This window comes from Perca fluviatilis, chromosome 15 (assembly GCF_010015445.1).
Source record: "Perca fluviatilis chromosome 15, GENO_Pfluv_1.0, whole genome shotgun sequence".
NCBI lineage: Eukaryota > Metazoa > Chordata > Actinopteri > Perciformes > Percidae > Perca > Perca fluviatilis.
Window position 1 is genome coordinate 13,827,792 of NC_053126.1, and position 10,485 is coordinate 13,838,276.

Below are 10,485 nucleotides of genomic sequence, written 5' to 3' on the forward strand. Positions count from 1 at the left end.
TACTAGTGTCTGGTCTCATTTTTCCAGCAAGTGACACTTAACACCTTTCTTGAATTTATTTGCATGGCTTTATACTACAAGGGTTAAGTGAAAGAACATGTTCCACCATTTAAAAGCATCATATTTGGCCTTTTAAAAAGGCTACCTTAATTTAAAGAAAAAAAAAAATAATCTAAAATTGATATTACAATTTCCTTTGCTGTACTACAGTGCATTTCATTAAACATCCCCGAATTGAGTAATATATAGGGTATTACTACAGACATTCTGCTTTTACATCAACAGCCAGTGAGTGAATAGTCAAAGCAGGGGCTGTAAAACCGTCAAACCATTTCATTTCAAATTCTTCACAATAAAAGTCCCCCGTTATTTTGTTATTAAAACTTTTTTCTTTATCAGTAGTAACTGAACACGACTCATAACATGAAACATATATATATATATATAAAACCTATTTCTCTCCTTTTTGACAGACATAGCACAATTCTAATGAATGAGTTGCGCTTATTGCTAGGTGTAAACAACCACACTCAGAGGTCTCCTTGTGATCAGATTCTGATACCAGGTAGAAATGCAGCCCACTTTGCATCTGGGTGGGATGATCTGGTAGGAGAGATCACAGAAGGGGTGAGAGGGGTTTTCCAGCATGGCTGTGATTCATCCTCCTCTCCACCACTCTCCAGACTGTCCAGTTCCAGCCTGACCACAGAGCTGGCCTTCCTCGCCAGTTTGTTAAATCTGCCGGCCAGGACTTAACAAGCCAGGATGTTTTCCATAGTTTATGCACCTTCCTCAAGCTCAGGGAAAGATTGAAGAGGTGCTGGAAGACAGCTGCAGGGCAGCTGCAGTAAACCCTGCCTGGCCCCACTAGCTTTGCTTATTCGAAGCCTGGAGGGCTTCCTTTCCACCTGGCTGGGGGAGGCTGTGGGGTGCATTGTATTGTGATTTGGCAGTGGTTGACATGTCGAGGAGGCGAGTGGAGGTAGTGATGCAGCGCCATTCAGTGTCATGGAGATGTTCGGTTGGGGAGGTAGCCATGTTTGGGGGTAAATATGAGGGGATGGGGGACTCAGACACGTGTGTGAGCAGCATGGGTGGGGATTATCGAAACATAGGTTCATCTTATTAATAAATGGTAGGTCATCTGTCCCATTTTGGCCCTGTAGTTGTTTTTGGCCTATCTCAGATTGCCCTTTAGCTCCTTTTGGACTGCCCGAAGTTCCTCGTGATCTAGGGTGACCAGATCGACGTCCCGGTTTGACCGGGACAGTCCCGATTCTGAGTTGCGTGTCCCGATCGAGTCCCGACAAAAGCCTGTCGGGACGCTAAAATGTCCCGGTTTACACCAACCACTATGAAATTGTCCCGGTTGTCAGCGATTACATAGCCGACGTGGTCTTATTATAGCCCGATCATTACTAAACTCATGTAGAAAGACCAATCAAGCGTCCAGCATATGATTTTAACAATGTGTGTGTGTGTGTGTGTGTGTGTGTGTGTGTGTGTGTGTGTGTGTGTGTCAGTCAATCGTAGCCGTCTGCGTCTGCATAATCTGTGCAGCCAGCGTTACAGTGTAGCCTTTGTAAACACTGTCGCAATGCCTCTTCTTATCTGGAAATGTTCGCGCATTTCAAAAGCAGGGAGGTTCCGTTCAAAAATGTAGGTCTCCTTTGTCAGTCCGGGCACAAATGCTCCCGTTGAGTGGATCTTTTCGCTCATGAACAACACATGGACTGACGAGAGGAACCGTATGACCATTCCCACCAAAGACGCCAGGCCTACTCGTCACACGGGCCAATTTTGCTGACACCTGTGCGCAATTCCACAGTATAGGTTTTCAGCCAACAAATTGATTTGATTCTTGAGCAAATTCACTCCTCTAACAAATACAGTATACGGAATGAATGTTTCCAATAGGGAAGCGATCTGCTCTATCAAATGAGATTACATTTGTGTGTGTGTGTGTGTGTGTGTGTGTGTGTGTGTGTGTGTGTGTGTGTGTGTGTGTTGTTGTTGGTTAGAAAAACACTGGTAACACTTTACGGCAAAGGTACATGAATTATCATGAATTCATGCATGAATTAATTGATGTCGGCCTATGTATTATGCATTATGTAATTAATGATTTATGTGTAACTTACTGCATTCCTTAATATCCCATGAATCATCAGGAATTGACGTCTGTCATTCGTGACCTCTTACATGAACAACACAACTAAAGCATTAGGTATGTGGGCACATCATTATGAATTATTAAGCATGATCATGATTATTTATTTATCTGCAAAAAAAAAAATGTGGTCATCACTGTGCAAATTCTGATTTGAACACAACTTGTGCATACTGATGTACCCACCTTACCTAATGCTTTAGTTGATGTGTTGTTCATGAATGAGAGGCTATTAACTCCTGATGATTCATAAGATATAAAGGAATGAAGTAATGCACAAATCATGAATTAATTCATGTATGAATTCATAATTCATGTACCCTTACCGTAAAGTGTTACCATAACTTTAGTTCAAGCCTGTGGCAGCAGTTCCAAATAGTGCCATGTAATGAAAAATATCTTTTCACAAAGTTTTTCACAACTTCAGTGGGTGCATTTTCCAAAATAATGCTTTAATTCTGAAAAATAATGTTGGTCCCACACAAAACTCACTCAATGTCTTTTAATATTATTTCTTAGATATGTAGGCTATACATACCAAGAACATTCATGAATATTAACTTAGATACCCCGTTATGTTGTGAGCAGTAGGCCTATGTGTGCTGTTGGCAAAATTGTGTCTAATCTGTCTGTGTCTATGTCTGACCTGGGCTGGCACACGTTCACGTTAAAAAGCGTGTGCGTGCACGAGCACTACGGTCACGTGCAAAGTGTCCTGGTTTTAGTTCCGGGAAATCTGGTCACCCTATCGTGATCCCTTGCCATGAAAGCCCTCTTCCTTCTGTTGAGAAAGCCTAGTGGTCTCTGTTAGGTTTTAAAAAGTTAAAATCAATGCTGATGTTTTGAAAACGATGTACCTTTGGTTCAGATGCATTCAGTACACATTGCAGTCGGGTTAGGAAAATATGATTGAATGCAATAACTGGTGAGGTCTAACCCCATATCTTGCTAATTATATTCTCACCCTTGTCTCTCTGAAGATTAGGTCAGAGCAGACCCTTTTGTTTTTATTCTCCCTTTGTCTCTCCCAGGTAGATTAGATCAAAACCACACACTTTACATATAGAAAGAAACTTTTGTCCCACAGCAGGAAGCAAACTTTTGGCTCTGGCTTGAAGCCATCCCCTGCTCTGCTGAGACTAGATTAGAATACATGTAGTCTTTGATCTGTATCCGGGAGAAACCCCCAGAGTGCATGTTAGAGTTATGGCCACCTCACCTAAGGAAATTAAGAAAGCCAATGAGATGTGCCCAACCCATCACCATGCCAACGACGGGCCAATGGAAATGGGTTTAATACACGTGGGGCATAGAATCGCCCCCCCAGGTGCAGGAAATATAATTGTGAGACTGAGCTGATTTCGGTCAAATGCCTAACCCCAACCAATCGAGCTGCTTTGTAGGGCGGGCCTTCGTGTGGCCATAGTGGGATTCGTAATTTTGCTTTCGGGACTGATTGATGTAATTCCTGAAGTGGAAGCATGTCATTCAGTCCGCTGCTGGCAGTGTTTAAGTGTTCTTGTGTTTTATTGTTTTGTCATGTCATTTTCACCATGTTGTTTATTAAACCTTTTGTTTAATCTTCAATTGGACCCAGCCTCTTGCTCCTTCCTCATCAATCTAAAGAAACACCTCACAGAAACTATTTATGTGTTATCTCTATCTGTTATGCAGCGAGAGAGAAGACCATAGACATATAGGACCCTAAAGCCACCTAAGAGACAGTGAAGTGGTCTGCAGCAGAACTTTGAACCCTGACTTAGGTCAGTAATTTTTAACCTACAATACAGATGACCTACATTTGTTCGGGTTACACAATGTCACAAAATAGACATTTTAGCTCCTTTAAAAATTCCCAGGCTTGATACACACACAGAGACGTTTGGTTTAGTTTTAAGATGGTATTTATATTGTTTTCAGACTGGTGGGGGAAGTGGACTGAGTACCCAGGGCCCTCATGTGAGGAGGGCCCAAAAAGATGCTAGAATGAATAGCTGTGGATGCGGGGAGGGGCCCATAGATAATGCCTTTCTACAGGGCCCAGAATTTTGTGCTACGCCCCTGGGTGTGCTGGAGCCCGTCCTCGTGCCAATCCAGCATCGGTGTGCTAGGAGGAGTCCTCAGCGTCTGTGCCAGGCAAGCAAAAACACAACCAAAAGCAAAACACCACGCTATATACACAGTACAAATAAGAAAACACTAGCTGCCTGGCTACACTTTGTGACATAAAAATCCTGTTTTTCTATCTCATTGGATCCCCAAACTGGAATACAGGTATCCCCAGGTGAACGCCAGGTGACATAGGGGGTACGCGAAAAAACATACTTGAGTTTGTTGAAAGTGTACAAGGCGGAATATGCTTGGTCAGCTTCCTAATGAGAGGCAAATCTGACATACTGGACACGGTAGGCGTTAACGAACCCTCATGGCAGTAGTGCAACACTAAGGAAGAAAAAGAAGAAGACAAGTCCTGCTTTTTTTCTGTCAGGTGTGCCTCTCCTTTGAGACTGTGTTGCTCACCTCAGTGTCACAGAGCTCAGAAGGGGCGGGTAGATGATTAGTAACCCTATATACCTCAGCTCAAAGGACAGGAGCTAGGCTAGGGGATGTTTGTTTGACTACTGCACTGTGTTTTAACTGCAAGATCATCAACAGAAGAACAAATGTCTCTTTTGGAGGATTTTGTTTTCTTCCTTTTCTCTAGTCCCACCACTTTACTGGGGGTTGTTGCTCTCTTTCTCGTCCTCTATCTTGTTGCAAGTAGTTTCACCTCCCAGGAAATGGGGAAGGAGCCCCCAGGGCCGAGGCCTCTTCCCCTGCTTGGCAACCTTTTGCAGCTTGATCTCAAGAGACCCTACAAAAGCCTCTGTGAGGTAAGTTAAGCACTTTTATCCCAAACAAAATCCATTTCCTCACATTTGTAGCAATTTATCTGAAAGCCATTTACAATAAGAAGTGTCCTCATATCTCTGACAAATTGGTCTACATTTTTTTGTATTTTTCCAGCTTTCAAAGAAACATGGCTCTGTATTTACGGTGTACTTTGGAACCAGTAAAGTGGTTGTTCTGTCTGGATACAAAGCAGTCAAAGAGGCTCTGGTCAGCTATGCAGATGAGTTTGGAGACAGATATGTCTCCCCTATTTTTTATGATACGAATCAAGGTCACGGTAAGACCTACCTTTTACAAAATCTTTAATATACAGTATGTTTACGTATTAGCAAAAAACCCAAATAATATAAATGAACAGTTATAGAGAAAAAGAAAAACTACAAATAACATTGTATTTGCCACCTGTTTGATAATACACTTTTTATATCTGTTTCAATGTTTAATCTTTTTATTTTCGACTTTGTTTTATTTAGGCGTATTACTAATGAGTATTGTATCTATTATATACATGACTACAGATTACATTTAACTTGCATGTCATTTTTAAAAGGAATTCTTTTTGCAAATGGAGAATCATGGAAAGAGCTGAGACGTTTTGCCCTCACCACCCTGAGGGACTTTGGGATGGGCAAAAGAGTCGCTGAGCAAAAAATCTTGGAGGAATGCCACCATCTGATCCAAATGTTTGCAAAGCATGAAGGTATGGAGGTAACAAAGTGATAATATATATTGTTGTTCAGCCCATCCCGTATGGTTTCACAAGACACCACTATTTAACAGACATCTTCCAGTCTCACACAAATCATGTGGAGAAATAGCCTACCTGAATGACAGAAAACTAATAAAAAAAAGAGAAAGAAAACGGTGCAAACAAATATCTACAGATCATCTTGGTAAAGAGCCATTTTTCTCTTCTCCCAGGCTTTGTCAAGATAACTGGCTAATTATTACTATGTAAACAGCCATCTCAGTCTTTGATCATCATCCATATTCACAAAATCAATAGCTATTTTTATCTTACTAAACAAAGCGCTGTTCACAATAAAGAGGACAGTAGAAAACAAACTGGAACTCCTTTTCTATATCATTTAAACAACACATTGGACGGATCCACCTTTTTCTTCTATATTAACATATCTGTAATACATATATAGGCTATATTTGAGTTATTATTCTCGCTAAGCTGTGTTCAAATCATCATCCATATTTTACAATTTTTTGTAGCCAGTGGAAGACTGCACTTCTAGGCCCACTACTCATTTTGTAGGCCTACTTAAATGGGCTGTACTCGACATTCAGAACATTAACATAGCAGCAAAAAATCTGCTATGTAAAGACATAGTGGAGTAATGGCGTCCTGAACAAAGAATATAAAGTCACACTCCCTCTGTGTGTGTTGTTATCCGATAGCCAGTCCGCACGCATGTGCATGTCAGTGCATGTGGCTGTAAAAAAACCTAGGTATGACTGTTTGTGAACTGCGGTCAAACTGGAAAATTAGGCAGCGCTAATAAAATGTGAATCAAGATTCTGTTACTGCATTGCCTATATTGCCTAAAATGTTTTCAGAAACATATTTTCGTGTAGCCTACTGTTGAGCTGTAAAATGAGAAAGTTTCCTCTGGTTGGTGCTTGGTTTTGGCTGGACTTGGTCACAGCCTTTCTCATTTTAAAACTAAACAGTTCAAATATGTTTCTGAAAACATTTGAGGCGAGAAATAGGCAACGAAGAATACTGATTCGTATTTGTTCACGAGTAGTCTCTGATTGGTTGTTAAATCTTTAGGCGCGGTAGAAACTTGCAAATGCCATTTCAATCAGGAGAGACTTCCTTGCAAATATGAACATATTAATTGTACAGACAAAATATGAAATGTGCAAAGTCTCTGGAGATTAGATTCCATCAAATCCATATGTTATAAAGGGGTAGTGAAACCCAGACATATCCCCCCGATGGAGTCCAGACACTGGAGGTGGTGAAGAAGGTGCACAGGAACCAATCGAGAGTGCCAAGTAGCAGACGACACCTGGAGTACTTGGGTGAGACGACCGGTGGTTGAAGGGGAGGAGGCGGGACGCACTCTATTCCTGAAACGACAACTGACAACCGCAGAGGGGAGACCAGATTTAAAACAGGATGTCATGCTGTGATTGGCTTGTGATACATGGCTGATTCTGATTGGTTTAACTAACAATGAAACAGCTGAATCTGACTGACTACTGACAAGTGAATGCCATGGAACAGCTGATCATGTAGGAGTGATATAACACATTATTTGTCTAATGTACTACTGTCAGGATATAGTGAGCAAATATGACAAAAAGTTTTTTTTTTTTATAAAAGTTACCTACTGAACCTTCTACATCTTAATAATTCAATTATTTCTCACTGGCATTTTACAGGAAAACCATTTGATACAGCATGCCCGGTGAATTATGCAACATCCAATATCATCTCCTCTATCGTGTATGGAAGCAGGTTTGACTACAGTGACCCCCGATTCAAAAACATGGTGAGAAGAGCCAACGAGACCATACGTGTTACCGGCTCTCCACAAATCCAGGTGGGCTACATATTTGCCTTTTAAATTGCTGCTGTTTTAAGGAGATTACACACATGCAATGGTAACTGACAAATGCATGATCTAGGACTAAATGAAAGCTGTTATTGAGTAATTGTGTAGAATGGTAAACTGCATCATTATTCTATAGCAGTAGATTCATATACATATCTATAGTTAAACAGAAGAGTATTTTCTGCTATTGGTTTTTAATCAGAGAAATCTACTCAGTTGTTGTTATTGTGTGTGTACATTGTTTTCAATAATCTTTTTTTATTTTCACTGTTACATCACAGCTTTACAACATGTTTCCCAGGCTGGTTGGTTGGATAAAAAACCGGCAGCTGATATTAAAAAATGTTGAAATGTCCATCAGAGATGTCAAAGATTTAATCAGGCATCTGAAAGAGACACTAAACCCTCAGATCTGCAGGGGCCTTGTGGACTGTTTTCTTAATCGGAAGCAGAAGGAAGAGGTAAGACAACATCTTTTGTGTTTTTCATTGAACAAACAGAACAGCAATGTTGCACATGTCTATTTTTTATAATGATATGTGGGTGTTTTTACTTTTAGGAATCTTCAGTTATGGACACTCACTACAATGAGAAGAACTTGATATTTACAGTAACAAACCTGTTTGCTGCTGGTACTGATACCACAGCGACTACACTGAGATGGAGTTTGCTGCTTATGGCTAAATATCCACGTATACAAGGTAAGGAGAGGGATGAGGCCAGTTAATCTCTCCTGTCAGCAATGGCATTTTAAGGAAATGTGAAGCTGTACAGACACTGAGTGCTCCGATGGTGTGCCACCTCTTTTTTTTCTTCTTTTACATTTAAAATCATATGTCTGCTTTTTGTTGTGGCTCAGTTTTCATGCTAGTTTTGGGACATATCAGTCTCCGTTTGTCTAGATTACAGAATATTTTGCATGTTTGAGTTTGAACAAAGCTGAAATGTACAGCTGGTTAATAATCACATAGACACTGGAGCATCTTGATAGCTGAGTGGTTACAGTGCATGCCATATAACCTGTGTTCAATTGGTATGCTTGTTGCATGTCATACCTCTCTCTCAAAAGCAGAAATGCCCAAAGACTAATAATAATAATAATTAAAAAAAATGTTAAAGCCATGCTGTCTGTCGGTTTGTCGCTTAGATAGTACACCACCACCAATGTCTTTTACAGAGTTTTCCTTGACAGCCACCATGAGATGGACATTGGTGGTTTGGGGTGAAATGTCTCAATGACTAATTGTCATGACATGCCCCCCCTCAGGATGAATTTGATTCATTTTGGCGATCCCTTAACTTTTGTCCAACACTTTGTTAATGACGTTACCATCAGCCAAAGGTACAGCTTTGCATGGCTGCAGACTCTGATAGTCTACTCGTGTTAAAATGAATGCAGACAAAGAATATCAATTTATAATTTTATGTGTTCAGATCAGGTCCAGGAGGAGCTGAGCAGGGTGGTCGGTAGCCGACAGGTCCGGGTAGAGGACAGGATGAGCCTGCCATACACTGATGCTGTAATCCATGAGACACAGAGACTGGCCAACATTGTCCCCATGTCCATTCCTCACAAAACCAGCCGAGACGTCACCTTCCAGGGCTACTTTATCAAAGAGGTCAGGTGCTCAGATGTTTCAGTACTTATTCACAACAAATATTATTGCAGGAAATGTTCATCCACCTCAAAAAAAAACTTGTATATGTAACTTTATATGATACACCTTGCTCTCTTCTTTTGTCTTCAGGGGACTACTGTGTTTCCTCTTCTTACTTCTGTCCTGCATGATGAGAACGAGTGGGAGAGCCCACACACCTTCAACCCTTCCCACTTCCTGGATAAGGAGGGTAAATTCATCAGGAGAGATGCCTTCATGCCCTTTTCTGCAGGTACATCAACTTTGTTGAGTTTTCGTTTTTTAGATATTACTGAGATATTTTACACAGCATGATCCAGATTAACTACAGATCTCTTCATTCTCGCAGGTCGCAGGGTGTGTCTTGGGGAAAGTCTGGCTAAGATGGAGCTCTTCCTCTTCTTCACCGCCCTCCTCCAGCGCTTTCGTTTCACTCCTCCACCTGGAGTTACAGAGGATGAACTGGATCTGACACCAGCTGTGGGCTTTATCCTCGCCCCTTCACCTCATGAGCTGTGTGCTGTCAGTCGCAATGAGGAAGAGAGCTGGAGCATGGCATTATAACTGCCTGTGCCAATGGCATGAATATTGTTTTATTCACCCTCACTAAGGCCACAACATACTGAGCAACCTGCAGATGTCCCATCCTCAAGAATACCGTCAGGGGACAGTTTATTTCAGTCACTTAGCATGAAATTACTTGAAATTGTAATGAGATAAATAAATGTAGTCACACACAGTTGGAGACTATAGATGTTTTTTTTGGGAAATTGTACACATTAGTTTAAACAAGTTGTAGGAATTTATATGGACTTTTCCAACTAGGCCACTGTTGATTGTTTTCACAAATAGATGTATTTGGTTTTGTAGGTCGTAATTTGTCAAGGGTTTAATTTCTTACTTTGCAGAAAATGGCAGAAATCATGCCATATTACATTCTAAAATTAATTAAATTTAGACCTGCTTCTTGATGGCTGATACCTCATGTACATCTAAAACTACAATAAACTACATTTATATATCAATTTTGGTAGGCCTACCTATGTTTTTTCCCTTAATACTTAATGAAATACTGGACACACTGTTTAAAATGTTTTCTGATGTTTCATAAAAGACAAAAAGTAGAAGCAATTTGAATTTGTAATGATTTAATAAAGGAGAATATATTTAAACTGCTTTTAAATCATGATTTGGTCAGTTGACTGCTAAC

General features: G+C 40.6%; 1 protein-coding gene across 1 annotated transcript; it reads left to right on the forward strand.

Annotated features, from left to right (window-relative positions):
* The first annotated feature begins 4,779 nt into the window (after nucleotides 1-4,779).
* On the forward strand, nucleotides 4,780-10,300 carry LOC120575447 (cytochrome P450 2K1-like). The gene is made up of 9 exons (XM_039826243.1): nucleotides 4,780-5,043; nucleotides 5,177-5,339; nucleotides 5,613-5,762; nucleotides 7,466-7,626; nucleotides 7,920-8,099; nucleotides 8,198-8,339; nucleotides 9,073-9,257; nucleotides 9,387-9,528; nucleotides 9,625-10,300. Exons 1-9 carry the CDS (start codon nucleotides 4,834-4,836, stop codon nucleotides 9,837-9,839), a joined length of 1,548 nt encoding a protein of 515 aa, XP_039682177.1. The 5' UTR covers nucleotides 4,780-4,833; the 3' UTR covers nucleotides 9,840-10,300.
* The last annotated feature ends 185 nt before the right edge of the window (nucleotides 10,301-10,485 follow it).